This window comes from Podarcis erhardii (genome assembly GCF_964252035.2).
Source record: "Podarcis erhardii genome assembly, chromosome: 2".
In the NCBI taxonomy this organism is placed as follows: Eukaryota; Metazoa; Chordata; class Lepidosauria; order Squamata; family Lacertidae; genus Podarcis; species Podarcis erhardii.
In genome coordinates, this window is record NC_138498.1 from 79,839,420 (window position 1) to 79,865,677 (window position 26,258).

The 26,258-nt window shown below is 42.1% G+C and overlaps 2 protein-coding genes and 1 long non-coding RNA gene across 10 annotated transcripts in view; 2 read left to right on the top strand and 1 right to left on the bottom strand.

Annotated features, from left to right (window-relative positions):
- Positions 1 to 18,493, top strand: part of CFAP92 (cilia and flagella associated protein 92 (putative)) — a 57,351-nt gene extending 38,858 nt beyond the window's left edge. For 5 of the 6 annotated variants that reach the window (XM_081848815.1, XM_081848818.1, XM_081848816.1 and 2 more), the window contains 11 exons: positions 374 to 558; positions 1,656 to 2,539; positions 5,501 to 5,695; positions 7,238 to 7,520; positions 8,895 to 9,059; positions 9,664 to 9,876; positions 11,812 to 11,956; positions 13,747 to 13,904; positions 15,136 to 15,302; positions 16,018 to 16,118; positions 17,707 to 18,493. In XM_081848815.1, the coding sequence (XP_081704941.1) occupies positions 374 to 558; positions 1,656 to 2,539; positions 5,501 to 5,695; positions 7,238 to 7,520; positions 8,895 to 9,059; positions 9,664 to 9,876; positions 11,812 to 11,956; positions 13,747 to 13,904; positions 15,136 to 15,302; positions 16,018 to 16,118; positions 17,707 to 17,735 (2,525 nt within the window). In that variant the 3' untranslated portion in view covers positions 17,736 to 18,493. Of the gene's footprint in view, positions 1 to 373; positions 559 to 1,655; positions 2,540 to 5,500; positions 5,696 to 7,237; positions 7,521 to 8,894; positions 9,060 to 9,663; positions 9,877 to 11,811; positions 11,957 to 13,746; positions 13,905 to 15,063; positions 15,303 to 16,017; positions 16,119 to 17,706 lie in introns of those variants that run through there. The other variant, XM_081848819.1, reaches the window with a different exon arrangement.
- The window catches only part of ACAD9 (acyl-CoA dehydrogenase family member 9), a 29,819-nt gene continuing 20,481 nt past the window's right edge, over positions 16,921 to 26,258 (bottom strand). For 2 of the 3 annotated variants that reach the window (XM_081848871.1, XM_081848873.1), the window contains exons 12-18: positions 25,732 to 25,860; positions 22,029 to 22,108; positions 21,013 to 21,139; positions 19,488 to 19,565; positions 18,772 to 18,900; positions 17,436 to 17,508; positions 16,921 to 17,102 (exon numbers count right to left, since the gene is read on the bottom strand). In XM_081848871.1, the coding sequence (XP_081704997.1) occupies positions 17,002 to 17,102; positions 17,436 to 17,508; positions 18,772 to 18,900; positions 19,488 to 19,565; positions 21,013 to 21,139; positions 22,029 to 22,108; positions 25,732 to 25,860 (717 nt within the window). In that variant the 3' untranslated portion in view covers positions 16,921 to 17,001. Of the gene's footprint in view, positions 17,103 to 17,435; positions 17,509 to 18,771; positions 18,901 to 19,415; positions 19,435 to 19,464; positions 19,566 to 21,012; positions 21,140 to 22,028; positions 22,109 to 25,731; positions 25,861 to 26,258 lie in introns of those variants that run through there. The other variant, XM_081848872.1, reaches the window with a different exon arrangement.
- Positions 19,572 to 20,585, top strand: LOC309334551. Its single transcript, XR_014153162.1, has 2 exons — positions 19,572 to 19,865; positions 19,906 to 20,585. It is a non-coding gene; the product is annotated as an uncharacterized lncRNA (long non-coding RNA).

A 26,258-nucleotide genomic window follows, 5' to 3' on the forward strand; every position in this document is an offset into this window, starting at 1 on the left:
TGCTCATCTTGCTTTCAGGCCAAGGGAAGCCAGTGTTTGTCCACAAATAGCTTTCTGGGCCATGTGGCCAACATGACTAAACCGCTTCTGCTGCAACGGAAGCCAGAGCACACGGAGACGTCATTTACCTTCCTGCCAGCGGTATCTATTTATCTACTTGCACTGGTGTGCTTTTGAACTGCTAGGTTGGCAGAAGCTGGGACAGAGCAACAGGAACTCACCCGATTGCAGGGATTTGAACTGCTGACCTTCTCATCAGCCAGCCCAAGAGGCTCAGTTGTTTAATAAGCCTATTAAGCAATGACATAGAACATATTGCTTCTTTAGTACTGCTGCTATACTGATTATATAAATAATGTAATTCCACTTCCAGGACAACGCTGCGTGGTCAGTCAGCTAGGAGAGAAATCCCCTAAACTTTGGGACGCATACCTTAGCTTTTCTGTTGAAGGGACTCTGATGAGTGAGAAACAGAAACATGAATTAAATCCACTGATTATTAAGATTAACTCCGCAAGGTGCTTACCAGACACCCCTGTTCCAATTAAAGAGCTACAGGTAATTCAGAGCATTCTTCTCAAGTAACTACATGTGACATTCTGGGGGAAACAGAATTTAATTCTGAAAAGCTCCTGCTTCTTACATTTGTAATTTCCCCATTTCTTATTTGCAAAACAGTTATAATCTAAAGATGACCTGAAGTGAACTTGTGGCCAAATTGGATCGCTGCATTTACATAACACGTGGTGGTGGAAAACCTAGCACATTTAAGTCCCCCCATCCAGAACTCTTGTTTGCACTTTTTATATACACATAGAATCATTGAGGGAGCATGTTTGCCCACTCACCTCAAGGCAGGCCCTTCCCTGAATATGCAAGTTCAGGCAGTGGACTGGGGAAACAGAAGAGTGAGGGCCACCACTCTCACCTTCCTGCTGCCACTGCCATTGACCACCAGGTTGTTGCTGCTGCTTCCAAATTGCCTATCCCTGACACCAATCTGCCTTGGATTATGCTACATGGCTGGGACAGCCCTACCACTAGGCAGAATGAGGTGGGTGCCTCAGGCAGAACTGATTTGGGCAACATAAAAAGACAGCAAATTGATGATTTGTTATTGCGCTTCTCCTGCCCTGAGTACCAAAATAGTTTTCATCAGCCTTGGGTACCCATGATAGGGTGGGGTGGGTCATTTGCTGCTTGGCCTTGGCAATGGCGTAGACAGGGGGCCATGGCCCCGGCACACAGAGGGGGTGTGAACCAGGCGCCTCCAGCATGGCCTGGCCTGGCGCTCCTCTCCACCCACACAGGGCTGTGCCGGCTGACTCCCCCCTGTGTGGGTGGGCAGGCAGCTTAGTGCAACCCCACTTTGCTTTGGTGGGGCTGGGTTGCTCCATCATTGTCGGTGGTGAGGGCTGGGATGGCGCCCCCTATCTGTCCCTGCCTGCCCTGGGCACTGGCAACTGGTGCTATGCTGCTGTGTCTTGGGCAGCAAAATGTACTGGGCTAGCCTAAACTGACCTCAATCAAAGGTGCATTTTTATTTCATACTTGATTAATTTTACTGAAAGAAGGTGTATATATATTTTCTGAGAGATAAAGGAGACCAAAACAGCCCCCTCCCACCTTCCTTCTCTGCTCTTTCCTTTTGATAGCGTTCATGCCTTCCTATTTACTGCAAATACAAATTCCATAATATGGAGCCACATCGAACGCAAGACCGGGATCATGGCTCTCATGTCTTCTTTAAAGATACCAACGTGATTCTTGCAGGAACAATAAGACGTGACGAACTGAATGAGTATCTAAGAGGGCCACCCTTGGAAATCGAGGTTCATGATCGGGACAAAAAATGGCAAGATGTCGATGTAAAGCCTTCTTTGTTTGGAGAGGAGCCAGGAGACCGCAGGCTCAGCCATTTGAGCTCGGTCACTTCGAAATACGTGGCCCAGAATCCCATGAAAGGCATGGAGGAAGTGTGGCACCCATATGGGGTAGCCAAAATCCGCTTGGCTGAACTACTGCTAGGTGAAAAGGCCTTGAATTTTTGTGCTCCAATTCACAACTGCTCCGTTCAGGACACGAGTGCCACTCGGAAGGCTAAGGCTGCCGACGGCTCTCCGGTGGCCCAGATGCCAGTGGGGCATTATGTGTGCTCAGGGGCCTTTCTTAAAGTAAGAGTTGAAATAGCTGTACCGTTAACTCCTGAAGAAGAAGCAGAGGACACTAAAGATGATTATTGCCCCTATGGCTGCATCATCTATGTTTTCGACTTTAAAAACACTTCCCTCATAGGTTACTTGCTGCAGGAGATTACAAAAATCAACGCAGAGGCTCTAGAACTGGATTCGTACCCTCTACGCATCATTCATAAATCTCTTAATGCATTAAAACTGAATAACAGGATGACTTACGAGGAGATTTCTCAGCTGGACGTTCTTACTGGGTTTCATATTCTGGACGGATCCATTCACCTTCTTATCGTGGAAGGCTTAAAGAATAAAGCCCTTAAGAGGTTATGGAATAAGCGAATAGACAGGTAACCAGAAACGTTTTGCAATTAAAGCCTATTTTCCTCTGCTGTGATCTTTTTACAAAGGTGATTTGTCAGACTCAACCTCATATTTTTAATAACTGTTTCGTATATAGAGAAACATTTGTTTATTTGCTTCTTTTTTCTTACAATGTGCTTCTGGTGTGCAGTGATCAGACGAGCATGTTTGTCATGAATGATGCTCTAAATCTGCAGTATTTAGCAACCATCTTCCTAACCCTGCTCTACTAGTTCACGTAGGGATAGAAGACGGGACTTTCAGGATCTGTTCAAGGATGCTTTCAAAATTGAAAGTTAGCCCAAAATTTCAGCAGCAAGATTTTGGGGTACTTTGGTTGTTTCACTGTGTTTTAATAAAAATGCACCATTCAATTATGAAAATAATGAGACAGGTCTAATGCAGTACTTGGTTTTCCTCATTCCCATTTTGCCCATTAGAAGTTTGCTAGTGCAATGCTGTCTTGGCACTGAAGAGGCGCACACCTTATGTCTGATGTTGAGCTGCAGTTCCTGCTTCCTAGGGAGAAAGTACGGTAGATTAGATGGTAATTTATGCAGTTAGCAGTTGCTGTGGATATCTTTTTAAAGTAAATAGCAGGTGGTGTGTGTGTTTGTAGGAAGGCATTAACTCTTTCCCCTCATGGCAGAGTTCTTGCATGCCTCCTATTTTGCACTGAAAGAATTCCCTTTCATACTAATGGAATGAATCTTTCTTTCTTTCTTTCTTTCTTTCTTTCTTTCTTTCTTTCTTTCTTTCTTTCTTTCTAAATAAAAATAAAAAATCTGCCACCGTTCATTTAAAATAAATTCAAAGGTGGCTTGCCACAATAATATAAAAGAATCTGATAAAAACAACATTAAAAACAAGAATGCATAACAATTGCCACAACCCGAGTTTCAATGGCTAGGAAAGGCTGGGGTGAACAGGAACATTTTTAGCAAGCACTGAAAGTATACGTCGATAGTGTTTGCCTTATTTCAGAGGCAAGGCTGTTCCATTAAACAGCGTCCTCCAAGTTGCTGCAAGATGGACTTCAACAGGTTGCAGCAACCTGGGGTATATGTCTGATGTAAATTGCAGGTGCAGGGCACTTGATGTGACCTGGGACCACACTGCGGGGCAAATAATTAACTCCCCTCAGCTGCCAGGGGGATTCTGATCTGCACCGGGTCTTTCTCCTTACTTTTAAAATGCCAACCATGCAGTTTCTAACGGTATCTCATCTAGTTTGGCCCTTAAAGGCTTTACGGCCACTTGAGCTGTTTGTAATCAAACTGTTTCCTTTAATGTTAATTTTGTTTTATAACTGTATTTACAGTAATGTACTGGTTTATTTCTCTTTCACTTCCAACAATCTTTCCTAAACCAAATAATCAGAGTTCGCAGACAATACTAAGACGTTGTGGAGCACTTTTAATTTCATTCTTCCTTGCTAGCGTCATAATGTACAAATGTTAACATGTTACAGTGCCAGTCACTTTTAAAGGAGTCACCTGACGGAATGCAAGATGGAGGAAAAGAATTTAGAAGGCTGAGGTTGTGTGAAAGTCATTTCATGCACTTGGAGGCAGAATCAGAACAGGTTTCATTATCAAAGGGCTCATATGTTAATTCGGGGGTCAGCAAACTTTTTCAGCAGAGGGCCGGTCCACTGTCCCTCAGACCTTGTGGGGGGGTCGGACTGTTTTTTTTTTGGGGGGTGAACCAATTCCTATGCCCCACAAATAACTCAGAGATGCATTTTAAATAAAAGCACACATTCTACTTGTGTAAAAATACGCTGATTCCCGGACCATCCGCGGGCTGGATTTAGAAGACTGTTGGGCCGGATCTGGACCCCGGGCCATTGTTTGCCTACCCATGTGTTAATTTATGCTTGTTGCTTCAGGCTGGTTTTGGAGTTTTTCAGAGCACTACAAGCTGCATCCTAGAAAATCCCCAGAAATACAGGTGGGAGTTCTAAGGATGCCTCCCAACCCAACCTGGAGATGCCAGATATTGTATACCTCACTAGCTGTTTTTTCAGAAAGGGCTAGGTCTTAGAGAAGTGTGCACTGACAAAATAAATCGAAGCCCTTTTGTAGTCTGGCGTCGTCAGTCTCACATCTCCTTTGAAACTCATGGGACTACGGATGCCGCTGCAAATTAGGAAAGCGGGAAATAGAGCAAACAGGTTCCCCACCCCATGAGATTTCTATACAGCACAGGACTACCGCTACCAAAACAGTGAAGCAGGAGTCACTCAAGTTTTTCCAGAAGTCAGCATCTGTGTATATGCCAAGCATAACCTGAATTGAATAAGAAAATGTTTAGGACTGCCTTTTGACATGGAGCTTGGTAGTTCAATCCTACAGAGATGGGTGTTCCATTGAGTTCAGTGAGACTTACTCCAAATGATTCTTCTATAGGTTTGCAACTAAAGTACTATTAAAATTAACACATAGGAAAGATAGGAATTAAGATCATTGTGAGACTGGCTAATTTGACCCTACTGGTGATATGGTAGGGTCAACTTTCCAGGACTGGGATATGTTCTTGGAGCAGTATTCATGAATTTTAAAAAAAAACTTTTGCTTGACTCAAGATGTGCTTGATTCAAGTTAGCACTTTTAAGGTTTTGTTTTGTTTTTTAAATACAAGTTCTCATAAACACCATCTTAGGTATTCCATTTATCTCTCCCATAGGAGGAAATGCCTCCTTTAAAATGATTATTCTTGCAATGCATGCATGCACCTAAAATAATGCAAGTTTTCTTGCATTAGTTGCTGTTGATATGATACCTGCTTCTCTTCTTTATCATACAGGGTTTTAATCTGAGCTTTATAATACTTAAAAGTCAAAAACCCTTGACTAACTAAGAAAGGGGAAAGGTGCTATGAAATGTCAGGAAACACAAGATTATGAAGTATTTGGTCAATGCTGTCCTATTCCTTCTCTCTTACAGGTTGCGTGAATCTAAAATTGGAAGATTACAAATATTCTATAACTCACACTTCTCTTTTCATCAGCGCCTGTATGTAGACCTTGAAGCCATCCTTCTTCATATCCGTCTCTGCAAGCCACTATCTAATATTGTGAATCAGCCTTTGTTATATATCAGGGATATGGTTCCCCTTCCGTGTTTTGAAGCTCTGATCAGGTTTGATTGTTCTTGGATTTCTGACTTACTGTTCTATATATATTTAGAGTTTGGTGTATATACCTTTGTTGGTTGTGGAGGAGAGGAGGAACCTCCACTAGACCCTTTGGAGAGAATTTTCATAGCACTTTTGATTATCTTTTCCTATCTCATCTCAGCTGAAGAGAAGGTAACATGTAGAGGGTGTGTGTGAAATCATCTGATTCTCCGTAGTCTCATCACACTATGCTGCCTTAATAATTGGATTCGGCTCAGTTTTGAGATCCTTTCCTCTGGCAATGTGCTTCATCATTTCCTTTCAGGGTATGTTCAGGAAGTCATCTGAATATGCAAATGGGGGAAGAGCAGATGTACAGGGCCTGCCCCCAATGTTGTGCCCATAGCAGATACCCTTGAGTCCCCAAGCTTCCCTGTGTTGCATGGAGAAGGATTGCAGGGGGCTTCTACTTCCATTCATTCCCTTGAACTAGGTACTTCACTTAATCAGGGCTCCTACTGTATTGGGGTCCCTGATCACATGTTGAGTGTAAGGAAATTGAGAAAGATTTCTCCAAATTGGGTGAACTGCCCTTAAAATGGCATATGTGGTCCAGTGTAAACAGCTGTAAAGCAATGCACAAGTCCACTTACATCTTAATAGGACCTGAACTTGCCATGACTGACTAGGAAAGGATTCTTGAGTTCATGATGGATGTTAACCCATTGTTTATCCGTATTAGGGATCACGAGGAAAGGGATTGAGGGGGAAAAACCTTCCAATAACATGGTGCCATTATACAAGTCTTTTTTTTTTTTATAAATATTTATTAAGGTTTTTAAATATAAATGCACACATAATAAACAATCTTACTTCTTTTACAACAATTTCAACACTTCTTTGGACTCCCTCACGTCTCCCGCTCCCATTTACATCGTTAAAAATTTTTTCCAAACAAATTATCAACTTGTTTACAATCTCATGTCCACTCATTCAAATGTGCTCGCTTCGGCAGCACATATACTAAAATTGGAACGGTGCCATTATACAAGTCTGTGGTGCAACTATGCTTGGAATACTGTGTGTTGTTTTTTAATTATTTTATTTATTTATTTATTTATTTATTTATTTATTTATATATATATATAATTCCATTGTGAGATCTGCCCATTTATTCTTACTCTCTGCTTCTTGTTGTTTAGATGATTACTGATCCATAAGAGGACCTCCTACTTCATGTCTTCTAAGCATACTCATGAATGTTGTTTTTTTGGGTGGGTGGGTGTTACTGTCTTGTCGTTTTTTATTTTTATTATGTATTTTGTGGTTTTATATCTTGATTTTATTCTGTGAACCTCCCTGAGACCCCAGGGGATAGAGTGGTATATAAATTCAGTAAATCATCATCATCATCATCATCATTGGAGAGGGAGTCTATCAAAAGCTTTTTGAAAGCCAAGTACACAGTGTCTGCTGGGTCACCCTTACTCACATGCTTATGTTTTCTCTCTCTCTCTCTCTCTCTCTCTCTCTCTCTCTCTCTCTCTCTCTGCCTTGTTCTTCAGGCTTGATTCTATCTGCCGCAGTATGAGGTTAAGAGATGTGGTCCATCACGATCTCTTGCCATCTGCAGAAATGATCACAGTGTTGAGCCAAGAGTTTGGGATCCCATTGAAAAGGGATGACTTGTTCATCCAGCAACACCCAGAGATCTCAGGGATGTTTGATATTCCACCAAAGTATTCGTATGTGAGAAAATATAGGCATTTCCCTCTAGATAACCACAACGAAGAGTACCTACTTAGAAAAAGGGAAATGGAAAGTCAGACACCAGAAGACTTTATCCAGGTGTGTGTGCTACAGCAATGAAAGGTTGTCTTAAGACAGGAAAGGGGAAACAGTAGCCCTCCACATGCTGTCGAACTACAGCTCCCATCAGCCCTAGCCAGCGTGGCCAAGGATGATGGGAGCTGTAGTCCAGCAATATCTGGAGTGCTACAGATTGCCTATTCCTATCTAAAGAGATTGTTCAGATAATGTCTATGTCTCACAAAGTGCCTTCTTTATGGAGTTGTGATATTATAGCATGCACATGAGGGGTTTTTAGTTTGAAAGCGAGAAAATGCTCAAATTCCCCACCCTGCTGCATTTATTTTTGGTGCAAGCTCCTGATGCTTCTCACAGTTTGCTCATGTGAAGAGGTCTTCTGTCGTCCCGTGATTCACATATACACATATCAGGGATGGGGAATCTTCAGCCATCCATTTTTTGTTGGTCTCCCAACTTCCATCAGCCCCAGCCAGCATAGTCAGTGGTCTGGGGCAATGGGACAGCCAGCAGGCTCTCCATCTCTGCATTGTTCCCTGTCAGAAATCATAAGCTGGTTAAAGTCCCTGTGAATCGAGTGGGACTCACACCTTAGGAACAGCAGCCCAGGTCACTGGCATAGAGGATTTATTTATTTAGCAAATTTAACAAGGAAAAAGAACAAAATGGATACAAGGATCTCCCACCCCCCCAGAAAGGAGAAGTTGTTATTTGGACTTGTGTGAGCACTATGCTAGTAGGCCTGAGGGTTCATTAAAAAGCCAGCTCATAAGGGGAAGGAGCCCTTTGTGGATTCTGACACCTTTAGGGCAACAAAGACTAAGCAAGTAGCTGGGTTTTAGAGCCTCTGTGAAAGATGCGCAGGTGATGGTCTTTAGTGCCCCATATGTTTTCTTAAAGTTCCAAGTATTTACTTCTAAAATATGAACGTTATTACAGTGACTAAATTAGCTTGGTTGATAGTGGAAAATAGGAAGCTGAATGTCTCCAAAGAAAAGTGGTTGGCAGCTGGCAGCAAGGATAGGACAACATTGGACCCCACAGCTAGAGCTCCAACTCCATTTACATCTTCGCCTTCAGTTATGTGCTGCCTGGTGACTGTTTAGAGCAGCCTTTCTCAACCTTGGGTCCCCGGCTGTTGCTGGGCTACAACTCCCATCATCCCTACCTAGCAGGACTGGTGGTCAGGGGTGAAAGGATCCATGGTTGAGAAAGGCTGGTTTAGAAGATCTGACAGTGGGCTGAGTTACTGTGGGGACAGCTTACTGATTTGACTTATCTGCCAGTCCAGCTACCGACTTTTTCCATGGCAGAAGTCCTGTGTCTATTTTCAAAAGTACATTTCTTTTTCTCTAACAAGACCAGAATAATTACATGTGTTAACTTTTCTTCCAGTCTAATATTGAGAATATACATCTGCTCAGCAAGATGGTGAAAAAGGAAGGCAGCAAAATCATCAGGGCTTTCCCTTCTGATGGCAAGTCCATCTTTAATTACAGTTGTCAGACGTTAAATTCTGCAGAAATTGCAAAGAAGCTGCTTCGTCAAGAGATGGCAGAGGTGAGATTAGTACACCCCATTTTGGATTTCTGCTAGAGTAAAAGATTGATCTAATGATTTCTGGTATGTCTGGTTAAATTTTGGAATTTTATTTTTTTCTAGGAATTTTGTGAAGATTTGGGAGTCCAGTGGTTCAGATTCATAGTGTTTTGTGTGTATATGTGTGTGTATATGTGTAAGACATGAGGGATGCAATCCCTTAAAATGGAAAAAGGTGGAATTCTGGAGTATTTTTAATTTATTTATATATATATATAGAGAGAGAGAGAGGAATAAAAAATACTCCAGAATTTCACCTTTTAGCATTTTAAGGGAGTGCATCCCTCATGTCTTACTTGGAGGGCCGGATTTTTGTCGTTGAATTCATAATAATATTGCTTTATCTTCTGAAGTGAATTTAAGTATCTGGGATTTCTAGACATCTAAGTTTCTTAAGTGTTTTCTGTACACTCTAAATCCAACCCAATTATCATTGCTGTGTTAGGAACATGTACAGAATTTTGTTGTAAAGTTCAGGCTTTGCTCTTTTTAGCAAAACTTGTTTCTCTGTGGAGAAACATAGAGGATGAGAGTTCTTTCTGAGAGAAACATTTGTCTTTCTTAGAATCCAGGCAACAGGTTTGCTTACAATCATGAATATCTGTCAGCCATGTTTGACCCAGTAGATGAAGACAGCGAACTAAAGGAGTCCATGCACCAATCGGAGATGATGTGGCTCTCGCCAGGAGGGTTTGTGTATCCCGGATATAAAAGCAGCATGGAATCCAACCGGCATCCTCGTAAGCCTGACGAAGCACGAGTGAGGGAGCTGCGTGAGGTAATGGCGGATTTTAAATTCCTGCCACATCTGTAATCTACTCCGTGTGGCATTTTATCTTCACAACAACCCTGTGAGGAAGATTTAAGAGACAGGGTCTTCTTGCAGGCCATCCAGTGAGTTTTGTGGCAAAAGCAAATTTGACACTCGTCTCTGATCAAGGCCCAGTATTCACTCTCCACTACCATACATCCTCCTCCTCCTCCTCCTCCTTCTTATCAGGGTCCCTTCCAGCTCTACCATCCTATGATTCTGTGATCATTTAGGCACAAGGCAGACAACATGCTGTGTGTCCTTGAACAGTGTGAACTTACTGTTTTTATTCTCCCAGGTATATGCTGTGTTTTAAACAGTACTGCTGTGTTTATTGGTAGATCTACAGCACAACTCTGTGCATGTTTACTTTGAAGCAAGTCCCTGCTGTGTTTAATGGTGTTTATACCCAGATACACCTAGCAGTTCGAAAGCACCTCCGGGTGCAAGTAGATAAATAGGGACCGCTTACTAGCGGGAAGGTAAACGGCGTTCCGTGTGCTGCACTGGCTCGCCAGATGCAGCTTGTCACGCTGGCCACGTGACCCAGAAGTGTCTCCGGACAGCGCTGGCCCCCGGCCTCTTAAGTGAGATGGGCGCACAACCCTAGAGTCTGGCAAGACTGGCCCGAACGGGCAGGGGTACCTTTACCTTACACCCAGATAAGTATGTGCAGGATTGCACCCTTAAGATCTTTTTTTATTTTGTGACTTTTTGGTGCAGTCCTGTGGTCCTGCAAGGTTGTCCAAGGGACTATAGCATTTTGTAGATTCTCCCTCTCCACAGGCAGAGAGAGAGCCCCTGGAATCTCATCCAGCCACAACAGAAAGGTCGGCTGCCATCACTTCTTTACCATTAGGTCTCTACCGGCAGAGAGGGCAAAAATTGGGGTAATCAGTAGGTTAGCTGTGTACCAGAGGTAAAAGGGAGACTCGGCTTTGGATCTGCTGAATCCATATCCCTCCTGTATCTTCAACACTCCCAGAACGGAGGGAGATAACCAGCAGAAGAATAAACACTACAGACCACTAAAGATGAAACGGAGAGCCAAAGAATAAAAGATGCTGGCATAAAGCTTCTCCACAGAGCTCTGGATTTGCCATAGTGCTTCTGGCCCAGATCCAGTAGAATTGCTCTGCCCATTTTTATTCTAAGCTGGTTTGAAGACTTTTATATAGTGGAAAGGCGGGTTAGAAAAGAGCTTTGGTTGTTTGGTTGTGAAAAGAAACTGCACATGCATTTCTGCATCCTGTTGGTAGCTTGTGAGAAGATCCCATGAGTATATTCGTGAAATTAAGATTTTTTTTGCCTAGTCATGCATCTTCTAATCTTAGGTCGAGTAATTAAAATTTGTCCTTGCTGATTAATCAGCTAAAGCATGTATTCAGTAGTGTTATCTACCACTGAAACTGACTGGGATCCATTGTTAAAACTGTATTTTACATTAATGTAACCCTTGGACCGAAAGGTGGGTAATAAATTTAAAGAATAGCAGCAGCTGTGATAATCAAATAGGTGGGTTTTTGGTGTGTGTTTTTAAAAGACACCATTTGCTTTGACTAGCTGTCACCCATGCTATTTTGCAAACTGCTTTGGAAAGTTCCCTCAGGTTCAAAAGACATTTGCCATCTGGCATGGGAACCTGCTGTTTGAGAAACAAGATCAACTAATAGATCACAGACTGTCTTGAGATGTTATCTCAGCATACAAAATATTAGTATCTGTGTGCTGGCTTTCTTCTTTTTCATCTTAAGGAAATTGCTTAACGGAAGTTACGTTTGTCCTCCGTTAATATGGTATATTTGACATGTTCATATATTGCTGTGTGACTTGAAGTTTATACTGTGCTGGAAGTTTCAGGAAGACAGCTTTTGTGCTAAAAGATTTGCAATGTTCATTTAGACATGGCAGGAGCACGTGAAAGCCAGTGACATGACGACAATTCCGGACCGGGACAGATGGCCTTGGGACAAGAGACATGCAGATTTTGAGCTTTACAAAAAGAAGCCTCCATGTGCCCATGTGCTTCTTGATACTCAGAGAGAAGGTAGATGCTAGCTTCCACACCTTTCCTTGGAGTGGCTTTAGCTCCTTTAAGAAGTGGTGCATCTCTGCAAGTACACATTCAGTATATAGAAATACTGTCCAGGTTCGAAAGAGCTATTTTGGCGTGCAGTCACTTGCTTTTACATCTTATCCAGCATCTCAAAAAGTGTGTGTTAACACAAGGCACATGTTTGAGCTAAGGGTGTTGATGCAAAATGCCCATTTCTACTACGCAGTTACGGGAGGTTCTAGCCATTGCTTGTCAGGAAATCCAGGTTCCCTTTACATAATTGAGAGCAGTGGTGCAGGACGTCATCCTACAGCAGCTGTTATGTGTAAAAATAACAATTTTGTGGGAATGGCCTGCAGAGATTACTGCACCCCACAACTGCAAGCTTTCAAATGCTACAGCAGCTCCCAGAGAAGGCTGTCATGCATGAGGATCTTTGTTGTTGAATGTGTTGTGATGGAGGTGGGGAAATGTCACCAATGACTTAAGCAACAGGCTTTTCTCCTGGAGAGGCTGGCTAACCTTTTTAATGAACCTGCAAAGGTTGCATTTTCTGTGGTTGCACAGGCAGAGAGGGAGGGAAATGGTTGCAACAGTCCTACAGTAAAAAGGACTGCAACCTTTAATATGTAAACCAAGCTTCTTACTGTTAAGGCTTCCTGGAGTGTATTTGTCTGAACAAATGCAATTGATGATTTTGGCAGTAAGCCTTTGAGCTAATGAAAATTTAGGAGAGCCTCCCAAAAATTACGGACAGCGGTACAGAAATGAGTATAAAAAGATTTCTGTAGTAAGTTTTAGCTTTAAATCTCACAGTAGGGAAGACTTCTATGACGTTACAATTTGTAAGTAGTTTCCATGCATTTTGTATCTCACTGCAGTTGGGACAGACCTCTTTTTTTGACCCTGCCACTAACCAAATCATTCCAAAACAAATTACATCCAATCGATTCCAAGTTCTTTTTAAGGATTTGGTTTTTTTTAAATCGGTGGGACGTGGGTGGCGCTGTGGGTTAAACCTCAGAGCCTAGGACTTCTTCAAATCCCATTGCTCAGTCCCAGCTCCTGCCCACCTAGCAGTTCGAAAGCACGTCAAAATGCAAGTAGATAAATAGGTACTGCTCTGGCGGGAAGGTAAACGGCGTTTCCATGCACTGCTCTGGTTCGCCAGAAGCGGCTTAGTCCTGCTGGCCACATGACCCGGAAGCTGTACGCCGGCTCCCTCCGCCAATAAAGTGAGATGAGCGCCGCAACCCCAGAGTCGGTCACGACTGGACCTAATCGTCAGGGGTCCCTTTACCTTTTTTAAATCACGGAGACTCTATTGCTATAATCCACAAGGAACCAGAGCCTTCACTTTTGCAGAGATAAAAGATGAATCCCAGCGCCCAGACCTCAATCTCACCTTTCTTCTCTGCTCTTTTCAGAGCGATCCGGGAGGCAAGAGAGATCACTAATGGCACAGCCAGATCCCCCTGCACCTGAAATTAACCCTTTCAGGTTTTTTGAGGTCCACAGCGCCTTTGTGTAACCTTGTTTTCTCTACAAAGCTCTGGCTTTCCCCGGAGGGCTCAACCTGCACTCCTTTGTGGTCCATGGCAGAGTGGAAGTCCCTAATCATGTAATCTAAAGAATCTACGCTTATGATTTGGAGATGCATTACCAGAACGAATGAGGCAAAAGTCGTTAACGGCTAGTACTTAGAAGTGGGTTAAGGATCTAAATCTGTCATAATATAGTTCTGTTTTATCATTTTCCAATGACATGTTTCTGAACAAAAGAGCCTCCAAAAGAGATACGATGCAACACTGGATTGAAAGTTCATCGATGCTGCCCATCGACAGAGCTCACTGCAAGTGGACCCAAAGCCAGCTGCCAGCTAGCCCGGCTCCAGGGACTCCTGAAAGATGCACCGGCCAAGCTGTCCCTAAGAATGCTGGTAACATTGACTTTTTAGAAATCCTAAACCCGGTAGTCCTAAAGGGGTCAGCTTTCCTACCAAGGTCATGGGGAACCGCCAGTTTGCACACCTAGTTAGACCTGGCATGGCTCCCAACTTGGCTGTCAAGGTTTGGTTTCCCCAAACCGCACACATCATCAAACGCGTTGGCAGGTCTGGAACAAAGAAAAATGCTGCTTCTAGTGCACAATCTGGTACCATAAGGTGTGCTTCTACCTGTGCATTGGCAAGGGAGGCTTGATGTCGCTGCCCATCAGCTGATAGGCAGTGAGAGCAAGCAGGTTGGGAACAGCTGTGCCATTGAGGGGAAGATGTTGGCACAGCAGAAAGGAGGTTTAAGTCAACCCCTGTCAGCTGAAGGGCAGTAACTTCAAGCCCCACTTGGGCTTGCCACACTATGAAGGAAAATGGGTCACTGGATGGTGTGACATTTGGTGATTGGCCCCATCCACTTGTATAATGGCCCAAAGGTTTGAGAACCCAGGATCTGGCCAGCAAGCTGGATCCAGTCCATACCCTTGTTGTAGCACATACGGAGTTCACATTAAGGTGATATGCTTTGCATTCCCCCCCCCCCCAATCATCAACATATTTGCTAAGGCATCAATGTATTTGCCAGATTCATACTTGGTTTAGCTTAGAATAAAAACCTCACAGGTAATTGGGACATCTCTCCAAAAATGTAATCATTACAGATAACCAGTGATATGAGAAAGAAAGATCTGCATGGAGTTAGTTGGAAGTCACTTTTTTTCTTTTTTCTAATTTTCTTCTTTTTTCTTTTTCTTTTTTAGGAGAATATAATGTTTAATTTTTTTATTGTAGTTTATGTTATGATTATATCCTTGTATTTTTGCTTTTGTATCCCCCCCCCATTTTGGTATTAATTTAATTTAGTTTAATTAATGCTTGTTTGTATGATGCATAAGTATATAAAAAAGATCGCGCGCGTGCGCGCGCGCACACACACACACATATATATATATACTTGCTGTTACTCTTTGAATATACTTCAAAGACACACCAGTCCTGAATTTATTCATTTCAGTGCTGTTTCAGGTCACTGTACCAGCTTATGGACATGACCTTGCAGTGTCTTCAATGCAGCTTTGATCTGAATTGTATTTCTGATTCCTAGTCTTGGGAACGCACACATGGAGCTGTATATTTAGAAGCAATGTTCTGAAACCTGCTATTCCTGTTCCACTAGCCTACCCCAGTTGCTGGAATGGCAGACCAAATGGAAGAGAACAGGATCTGCAAAGGATTTGTTCCTGGCACTGACCCACTCCTCAGCCTGAAGAGGAATGACAATATAATTCCATGCTATGACAGGCAGCATGATACATTTAAAACGCTGAAGGGAGAAGATTTCAGGTAAGTCATCTAGCTGCTGTACCACACTCTGGCATGGCAAGATGATGTTACAGGTAGTTTACTGGCACGTGTACTTAGGATGTATGTACAGCAAAGGTAAAGATCCTGTAGCCCACCAGGTATTACTATGCTACAATTTCTGGCCATGTCCATGCTGCCAATAACATGGGAAGCCCCACAGGTTTCCCAGCCCTGTTGTGCAGGATTGCAGATTGAATCATAGAAAGGCATTAGCCATCGGAAATTACTGCAGAAATTCTGAACTGTCATCCAGAGTTCTCTTTTTAGCTTTGGACAGAGTAAGCTGGGGTAGCTAACCTGTTGCTCTCCAGATGTTGTTAAACTCCAACTCCTGCTACCCCAGCAAGCATGGTCAGCAGTGAAGGATGATGGGAGATGTAGTTCAGCAGCTGGCGGGCCAGAGGTCTCTCATCCCTGGAGTTGGTTATGCATTCTGAGACCCAAATAACCCAGATAACTCCACCTTGCTAAAAACATGTGTAAATTAAGTTAATATACTGGAAGAGTAGGAGAGTGAGCTTTAATCTGTTACAGTGACATTTCTCTTTCAGTAGGGTCAGGCCATGATTTTATGCATATTTTGTACCATGAATGTCTAAAGAAAAATGTAGCAAATAAATATGAAAGCACAGCAATGTAGCTACTCTTAAGCATAAATTTTCACCCGTTTTTAAAAGTCTATTCTGTTTTGCAGATTGATTTGTCGTAAGCGTTCATTTCGGTACAGAGGGCCGCCTCTGCAGAAATTGGTCTTTAAGGAAGAAATCCAAATAGCAGAGGATACACAGGCTGCAGGTAATGAGGGGGATTAAGCACTGATTACAGTGTGGTACACAAACCAGTGATCTTTTTCATGTGTCTTGAGCTAAGGAGTTTAGTAGGCTAAAGTAGTGATAGTCACACTGCTTTTTTTCTGTGTGCAACGCTGAAGTTAATTTGAAGAAGAGTTAGGGTACAGAGATAGCATTAAACTTTAGCACTTGGAAATAGTGCTATAGGAATCAAAATAGTTGATCTGTCTGGTGAGACTGAAGTCAGTTGTTTGACACAAAGCATTACCTTTCAAAGTAATCTAGGGGGGAAATATTACTCATAATGAGGCAGTGCGAGTTCTTATTTTGCGTTTTCAGTTCCTCCAGAGCTATTTCTATGCTTGGCTTACCACAGCAAAATTTACGCTGTAGCGTTGGAGGTCCAATTTGCTGTGCTAAGGTGTCCCTCTGCTTGTGAGAAGCACCCAAATGATGGGTGCAAACTATTCTTGGGCATTTCAACTGGCTACTCTGGCACAAATGGCAGGGCCCTCTACTGAATCTTTAAGTCTTAGTTGTAGGGAAACAGAAAGCCCTCTGGTTAGGGGTAGAAACCTCATTTTGCTATTACAGCCTCATTTTCATTTATCTCTAACTGGATAAAGGGCATTATAGCAAGTATTATGCAGCATAGGGTTTCTAAAATGAAATATAAGATTAGAAAGTAGGTTGATCGTGGACTTCTCCTTAAGCCAGATGCCTGGATTTTGTCTTGGGATTTTCACGTGCATTCAGGTACATAAAATCAAAGAGGTTTTATTTTATAAAAGCAACACATCTGTTGCCAGTCGCACGTTCTGCCCCAAAGTTCACTTGCACCGCAGAGCATCTTGCTCCACAGCAGGTCGGTCACCATTTCCCAACTTTCAAAATGTTCTTTCCAGTGGATGGGAACAGATATATGCTCTCTTTTCCAGCACCTGCTTTGCCACTTTTTTAATGCTGTCATCCATGTTTTCAGGAGCATCTAGGAATAATGGAAACGGAAGTAACAATTCCTTTAGCATCACATCTAAATGAGAGCAACAGACTTTTTAAGATCCAAGACACTAAACACAAGCTGTTGAGCTACTAGCAGCATCTGCCACATTATCACTAATTATAGGAACAAGCAAACCATGGGACTATCGAGGCTTGCCTTGGCATCTAGATTCTTAGCACAAACTGAAGCTGTAGCCTATGAACAAACTGTGGCAGGAGTACTGACTGGGTTTCCTGTGCCTTTGCTAAAGCAAGTTTTTATTTGGTACCAAGGCGGGCAATATAAGATGTTAACATTTGATTCGAGTGCAACACTTACTTTTTTCTAATTCTGCCAGAGCATAATTATTCTGGAAGCCAGCTTCAGTGCAGAAAATGTTTGCAAGCAGCACCTAGGAAGTCAGTTAAATTATTAGCAAATTGGAAAATAGGCCTGTCTTTAAAATAGACCACTGGAATTCAACTATCGTTTATTTCAGTATTATAAATTCATGGAAATAAAAACCACCCAGCTTCTGTTCTACATACTTACTCAGCAAAAGACTAAGTAGAAGTTAATAATCCTTTCTCCTCCCTCTGTTTTTTCACAGTAACGGTGGCCCCAGAGCTGAATGGCTGAAGTTAACAAAAGGGACTTTTCTACCATTGGCACCAGAATAGCTGGAACCTGATCATGATTGCAGACTTTCTAAAGAACCTCCTTTAACATTTTACAGTTGTAGCATAAACAGCTTTATACTATACAAAACTTGTTCGATACCTGGCTGTTGTGAAATATGTTGCAATACACACGGCCCAGCAGTTTACAGTGTGTACCTAGGTACTTACATTGGCAGGGTGGTTCAGACTAGAAGGCTAACAACATTCTATCTCCTGCTGCACCCAGTAGGCTTGGGCGATGTACTGATGAGGGCCAGGGTGAAGTGGCAGCTTCAACCAGCAGTATACTGCAAGTGATACCACTTCCAAGCCTGGTGGCAGGAACAGGCAGCCCCAGCCTTGAGATTGGGTGAAGGGTGCTTAAAATCAGACAGGAGTCAAGAGGGAAAATTGGCTGCCCTGAAAGGAAAGGACTGTGGCGCTAGAGAGGCTAGCGAGCGATGCAAAGCAGGGAGGCGCCCCCCCTCTCCTAACGGTCTGTGTTGCACCCCCTCTGTTTCAACATTGCGATGTATTGCCATGTTTGGCTGGTGATACATTACAAAGTTGAAAAGCTGACATTGCTTAGCCCTAGCACCCAGAACACTTAGAAACAGGGCATGCTAGTAAAACCTGCCTTATTTGTCCTCACCCTTTGACACAACACAGTGGATGTACCCAATAGCTTTGAAAATGGACATTTCATCAGAGTACATCTAACGGTTTCTAAAAAGCCAATGGCATCACCATGTATTTACTATGCCAAAAAATTTTTTTCCCCCGGAGCACAAGAATAGAAATAATCTGGTGAGGGTTTTCCAGGTTCCTTTTGACACAAAATACATTTTCATACATAAGAAACTATACAATTGCAAGTCCAAATATCCCTTGTCAGAATCCAAAAGTATCATAATACTCTCAAAAGCTGTTTTCCCCCTTCTTGACCAGTCTGCTTAAAACTGATTTTAATTCATGATTACATTAATTAAAATTGCATAAAACCTCTAGGTACTCACCTCATGATCATGATTGCGCAAACCAATACTGATTGATCGGCTAGCTCTGGAAAGAACTGCTGTCATTGCATAGAGATTGATGAGGATGTCTGCTACCCTTTTGAGAACCATCTGCTCATCCACAATAGTCTAATGCCAAACAAAGAACACACAACTAGTTTAGTGATTTATCCTGAACTGCCTGATCAATCTAAAACATGTTTCAACAGATGAAGACAGCTGCCCTTAGTTGGCAGCATTCACACATGTACTAAAACAGTTTTCCAAACTCTTGTGTGTCATGACTTACGCAAATGCTCCCCATGCTCCTCCCGGGTTTGGAAAGGGCTTAGTTGCTAGTAAAACTGAATTACTGTGTCACAAAATGATGCATGTCTAAAAAGTGTGTCACCAACATGAAAAGTTTGGAAAGCTCTGTACTAAATCAAAGCATTTGACTGTGTCTTTTTATTTAGACAGTCTCAGAACCTGCAGAGTGTCTTTCAGGTTGCTGGGGGAAGAAAAGATATTCACAGTGCATTTCATCTGCTTCTACATGATCTTTAAATATTTATCTTCCCTGACAGCTCCTCAGTATACATCTTGAAGACAATTTCTAGGCTAGGAATGAGTTTGGTTTCAAACACTCACTTTGATTAGGCTCTAAGGAAGGAAGGGCAGAGAAGAAAGAAAGAAAACAACTTTGGTTTAATTATCCATTAGAAAGTTCTAGCTACCTTGCCAAATCTTCTCAACAAGCCTTCTACAGCGACACCAAAATAATATATATTTTGTTCAAGTTTCTTGGCACTTTCCTGCAAAGAAAAAATATATATTTAGGGCTCTACATGTTTAGACTTGTCAATTCTGCACAAACAATTCATTAATCTCTCCCTCTATGTATAAATAATATATGCGCACACAGTCTTTAAATGTGTTGCAACCACGGAGCCAGCTGGTAGTCCTTGAGGAACTGGGTTTCACTTTGGAGCTCCCAGTTGCCAAGTCCAACAAATGACTTTGTAATTTATCCCAGATTACATTATATACCAGAAGTCACACAGTAGATGGGCAGTCAAGTTCAGTCCTAAATATTCAGATTCCACCTGATACAGGTTTAATGAATTAGCGCCATGACTGAACTAATTCAGGGAGACTGAACAAAACAAAAATGCCCACACTGTGCTTTATGGTGATTTTCTAAAAGAGAAAAAAGTAGAGAACACAAACAAAAATAGGCGTTAGATAATGAATTTGGCATTCTTTGGAAGGAAGACAAACGCAAAGTGTCAAAACCTTTTCCAAGAGGCAGTTCTTCGTATTATTTAACTGGCACTGAAGATGCATGTACACACACTTGTACGTACAGGTTCAACAACTGGGAGAGTTGGCAAGGCAAGCATTTCACATGTGCATTATCAGCTTTAGAATTGCAGCCAGTTCAGCCCTAATTTCTGGAACCCTTGAGCCGTATCCAAGGGAAAGTCCATTTATACAACATTGGATACTTCCCCTTGTACCCTTTCCCAATCACAGCATTTGAAAGATCCAAATTGTTTTCCATACTAAGTCCCATGCCGTTACAGATTATAGTGTGCATAATAAGGATTTGTGCATACTGCGTCAGAAGCAAGCGTGACCGAGGCAACAGGGGCATTGCAAGGTACAGTTTAACAGAGCAACCTAAATGGCATTCCACTTGGGTTCTTACAAGGCTTGCTTCAGGTTTTCCTTAAGCCATGAAATCCAAAAAGTTTTGTTTTGGTTTAGTGAATATTGATACTTTAAAAGTTTAAGCAGTTATTTGGGCTACATGAATAAAACTCAAAAAAGGACCGCAGTGTAAAATTTCTCCATGTATAGGTGTAGGTATACAATCCCACACAAATGCAGTATTGTGAGCAATACAGCGCAGCTCACACTAGCATTTCTGAGAGCAGTTGTGTGTGATGAGTCATAACTCTCTGGTAGTCCACACGTTTTTCATGCAGAAGATTCCAGGATCAGCTTTCTGCACATGCATGTACAGCTGGTAAAGAGTGTTGTGTGAAACCCTAAAGAACCAGTCAACATACTCTGTACTGAGCTCAATGGATCAGTAGTCCGACATGGTACAAGGTTGTTTCCTATGTTTCTACACGGAAAGCATTTGACACTGGACCAGGACCAAGAAGCCTAAAGAAACCCCACTTTTATAATGCAACACAAGCAAATTTTCCAAGCATGGCTGAAAGTGTTACAGCATCTGCACTGAGTACTTACCTCTAGACTAGGATGCACCACTCCATCTTGACCAACTAATCCTAAGTCTACTGTTCGGCCCATGCTGTCACGGAACTTGTTCACAAACACGTTCAATGCCAGACCTACGTTTCCTTTCTTGATTTCCCTGCGAGATTAGATACATAGGCTGCCTTAGTACTAGGCCATTTATCCAATATCACTTCATTCCCCAACAAGTCAACTCCCCATCCGCCCTAGAGACAGTAGCTGAACTTCTAAATATTTCCCCCCTAAAAATTATGCTTTTTTTCTTTGTAATTTTCTGATGCTGTGTACTACAGGGAGTGGAAAGAGCTACATTAACAGCTACCAATGATGTGATTAGTGACTGCCATCAAAGTATGACCCAACAACCTGAAAGACTGCAGAATAACTAACTTGTCTTGATTTTAAATGTAGCTTGCATACTCCTCCCCCCCATTGAAATGAATGGAGTTCACAGAGCAGCAGTGATTAATTGACCAGTAGGTACAAACACCAATTCGGAAGTGTTTTTAATAAAGTTTAAGTAGGTATCATCACCACATAGTAAATGAGAGATGAGAAGATACTAAAATAACCTCAGTGTTTCGGTTTTTAAAAGCACAGTTAAGATCTACACAATATACAGTGGTACCTCGGGTTACATACGCTTCAGGTTACAGACTCCGCTAACCTAGAAATAGTACCTCGGGTTAAGAACTTTGCTTCAGGATGAGAACAGAAATCGTGCTCCGGTGGCGCAGTGGCAGCGGGAGGCCCCATTAGCTAAAGTGGTGCTTCAGGTTAAGAACAGTTTCAGGATAAAAAAGACCTCCGGAACGAATTAAGTACTTAACCCAAGGTACCACTGTATCAGCATTTTAAAGAAAGAAATGCCTTATTTCTGCTCATGTTGAAACTTTCAAGAAAATTTCATCTTGCTACCCGCTTTCTATGCTGTTCCCCTTTACAACTTTTCAATCTGTATTCAGTAATCATTTATCAAAAATGGCTATTTCCCAAAAAGCACATACTTTATTTTCTCAGTTAAGATCTTGCCGGCATACTGCATGCCTGTCAAAGCAATATACATTCGCAGAACTTCATTTGTTCCCTGAAACAGGAAAAAAAAAAGATTCTTTTAGGCTACTTAAACATGGATTTGCCAGACAGATACCTTTCTTTTTTTCTATATGCAAGTGTAAGTTTCCTATCAAAGCTTAAGGTGGAGGCATATTTATTTTATCTTCAAGAATGAAAATTCCATTGTCATTTAAAATTCTGGGAATATCTCTATAGCTGCACTATTAATTCACCTGAAAGCTTTAGTAAAGTCATCATCCACCAGCCCCAAAATTTTAAAGACTACAGGAGGGACATAGGGCTGGAAAGGTTTGCACCTTGGACACCCAATAAAGGGCTCTACACCAATACCAATGTACACACATAGAGTACTTTCATGTGAAGAAGGTTCCTGACTGAACCAAAATCTCTGCATGCTCTGGTATGTGTGTATGGACACTTCTCCCGCACACCAAATGCATGAACAGCAGAGTGCGTATATGTTGGATACCTCAGGATTTGGGCTAGCTTGCACAGCACTGCAAACTCCTCCCGCAACACACATTCTGTAAGCCTTTGCACCTCGTATGTAGTAACAGAAATAGCCTTAATAGCACCACACCAGGTCCTTGAGGTTTCCTAGCCACACTGACCAGTATTAAGCTGAGGTGGGGAAACACCTTTCAGCTCCTGAACATTAGCTAAATGCCATTTGATGTAATGGCCTTAGTAAAGTTTACAAACTAGTTACAACAAATGCCCAAAACTATTTAGCAAACAAGATGAAAACTGTAGTTTTGAAAAGTTTCAAGAACAGGCTCCTCTCTCAGTCATGTGTATCGTGAATTGCAATTTACATGCAGAAAAGTGAACCTGAAGTGTTACACCGCTCTCTTTGGAGGCTGAAAGAAAAATCCGACATCTGCACAGCTGAAAGCAAAGCACCTACATTTTAGAAGTGCTTGATTTTAAAAGATAAAAAAATGCTGATGGACTAAGACTAGTCGCTGCGCTTTTAAGCAGGTGCTGCTTAGCAATTAAAGCTTTCAGAATGAACAGATGGCTAAACAACAAGCTAATTAAAATCACTGCATACATTGACTGGGGATGCTAAATTAAATGCATGAATGTTGCATACTTCGTTTTAATTATAAACACCATTCTTTATGGATCACTCTTCGGCAGCAAGTGGAGCTTACTGGCATTCGGAACTAGATAAGTGAATGGCAAAAAAAAGACCTTTTAAAGTGGATCATTAACAAGAGGAGAATCTGCAGGCTCACCTTACTGCTGTAGCAGAGAGTAGAGAATGAGCCAAGGTGCTAGCCGTCTCCCAATCAGAATGTATTATCAACGTACTTTAGAGCATTCTTTCACCTTATTTAATGAAAAATATTTCTATGTAAACCAGTATAGTCTTATATCTAGGTCCACTACTGGAGGAAGGTTTTGAGTTGGGGGACACATGGTTTTGTCCTGGGCCTGATGCCCTTCAACATTTTTATCAATAACTTTGATAAAGGACTGGAAGGAATCAAATTTGCAGGTGACAAACTGGGAGAAAAACTGAAACACTTTAGAAGACAGGGATAAAATTCAAAGCCATCATGATAGAAAGGATAACTAGGTCAAGACTAACAAAATGAAATCCAGTGGAGTCCCTCAAGGCTTAGTGTTGGGACCTGTGCTTTTCCACTTGTTCATAAACGATCAAGTGTTAGAGGTGAGCAGTGAGAGGGCCAAGCTTGCTGATGATACTCAACAATTTGGGGTGGTTAAAAAAAAAAAAGGATTGTGAAGAGCTTCAAAAGATCCTCTCCAAAGTGACTGAATAGGTGGTAAAACGGCAAATGCAATTCAATGTAAACAAATGCAAAGTGATGAAAGTCAGGGCAAAAAATTATCAATTTCTTAATCTTAAAACACTCATGGGATCTGAATGAGCAGTGACCGCCCAGAAATGAGACCCTGGGGTCACAGTGGATAGCTCAATCAAGATATTGGCCCAGTGTGTACAGCAGCTGTGAAAAAGGCACCTTCCATTCCATAAAACTGCCGACATCATAATGCCATTATGCAAATCTATGGTGCAACTGCATTTAGAATACTTTGTACAATTCTAGTCACCTCACCTAAAAGGGATATTGCTTAGTTGAAAAAGGCAACCAAAATGATACAGGGGATGGAGCAATTTCCCTTTGAGGAAAATCTGTAGCATATGGGAATTTTTTAGTTCAGCTAAGAGGTAACATGATCAAAATTCATAAAATCATTCATGGCATGGAGAAAGTGGTGGATAGAGAAACGTTTTTGCCCCACAAGAGGCAGAAAAACAACAACTTCTGGCCATTGGGTGTGGCATAGTGCTCATCTTCCATGCCAGCGGTAGCCAACATGGTGCCCTCCATGTTGGGACTATAATTCCCATAATCCCTGACCACCGACCATGCTGCTTGGGGTTGACGTGAGCTGCAGTCACACAACAGTGGGAGGGCTACCCCCTACTTTACGCTATTCATTCTGTTATCTACTTATCTAAATGAATCTGTAAAAAGCAAACACATTTTAAAGAGAAATTTCCCTTGGCAGGCTTACTTATATTTGTTCTGACAAGCAAGGCAGAATGTTTCCAAAGTGACCAGGTCAGCCTAGATGACTGGAGGGAAATGCACAGACACCAATTCAAAATGTGAGGCACATCAACGCCAAATAGCGTGCTCTGACTGCTGTGCACAGCAAGCACTGGTTTAAGTCTCACACATAAGCACACACACAATTGTTCCATTGCCACACTACGCATGGCCAGTGAGGTGGACCGGTCTCACACACACTACTTGCTAGGACAAGTCCCCTTATTTTTATTTTACATTTTTAAAAGCTGGATAATACTGCAGTTGCCATAGCAGCCATGAAGGTTCAGACTAAAAGCCCACCTAGTCCAGCTACAGGAAGCCTCCAAGCAGGATTATTGCATGATCATGTAATGGGATTTCCTTTCTGTTGTGTGTTCATTATTTCTGGTATGTGTTGACAGTCCCCTTCATAGAGCAGCACCCCAATTCGTTTGTACTGCAGTATCAGTGCAGCATTTTTGCACTTTGCTACAGGACAAGTTCAACAAATGTATAAAATTTACCCAGCCGAGACTGACATTTCCAATGTAATGGACTACAGTCGTACCTTGGATCCCTTGGTACTCAGACGCTTTGGCTCCCAAACGGCGCAAGCCCAGAAGTGAGTGTTCTTTGGAACCCGAACAGGGCTTCCGATTGGCTGCAGAAACTTCCTGCAGCCAATCAGAAGCCGCGCTTTGGTTTCCGAACGTTTTGGTAGCCGAACGGACTTCCGGAACGCATTCCGTTCGACTTCCAAGGTACAACTGTATTCTATTTATTGCAATCAGTATAAAAAATAATAATGTGCCATTAAACAGATTTTAAAAACAGTTACTTCTAACATTAATGCATATAGAATAGGAATATCCTCCTTTCCACATTTATCTAAAATATATCACTAGGCAGTCCACATATAATAAAGGTAATGATGCAAAGAACTGTGACTATTTGAGGCAATGCTTCAAAGCCACTCAGATGGCCCTCAGAATGCCATCTACTTGTCCCTGGTTTTATATTAGTGGTTTGAGATTGCATGCAACGTAGAAGAACTCATATTTACCTCGAAAATCAGAAGTATCCTGCTATCCCGGAGATAGCGTTCATATGGAAAATCTTTCATGTAGCCGAGACCTCCAAGAATTTGTAAAGCTTCACTCACACAAACCCATGCGCCTTCAGAACTAAATACCTGCCAACAACCATTGAAATTATTAAATGATGTTATTTTATTTCTAAACTTGGTAATATAAAAAGCCAGTTCATTGGTCGACCTCAACAGCTGTCACACTGTAGCGTGACCAAGAAATGACGCCCAAGCTGGAGCTATGGAAAAGCGTTAGCGCCAATGCCGTGTTCTCTGAAAGAAAATGTAAATACCTTATACCACCCAGTTGTGAGCCCATAAAAAGGGTAGGGACCTGCAGCAAAATGTTCAGGGTTCCAGCTAGCATGCCACGCCTTCTTTCCAGAACACTCAGTTGTATCACCTGCCACAACTGCTTTCTACCACCACCCTGCCCCAACACACACATAATGGTATTTCATGTCAAGAGAGCATGCTCAACCCTCAATGATCTTTTTTGGTTT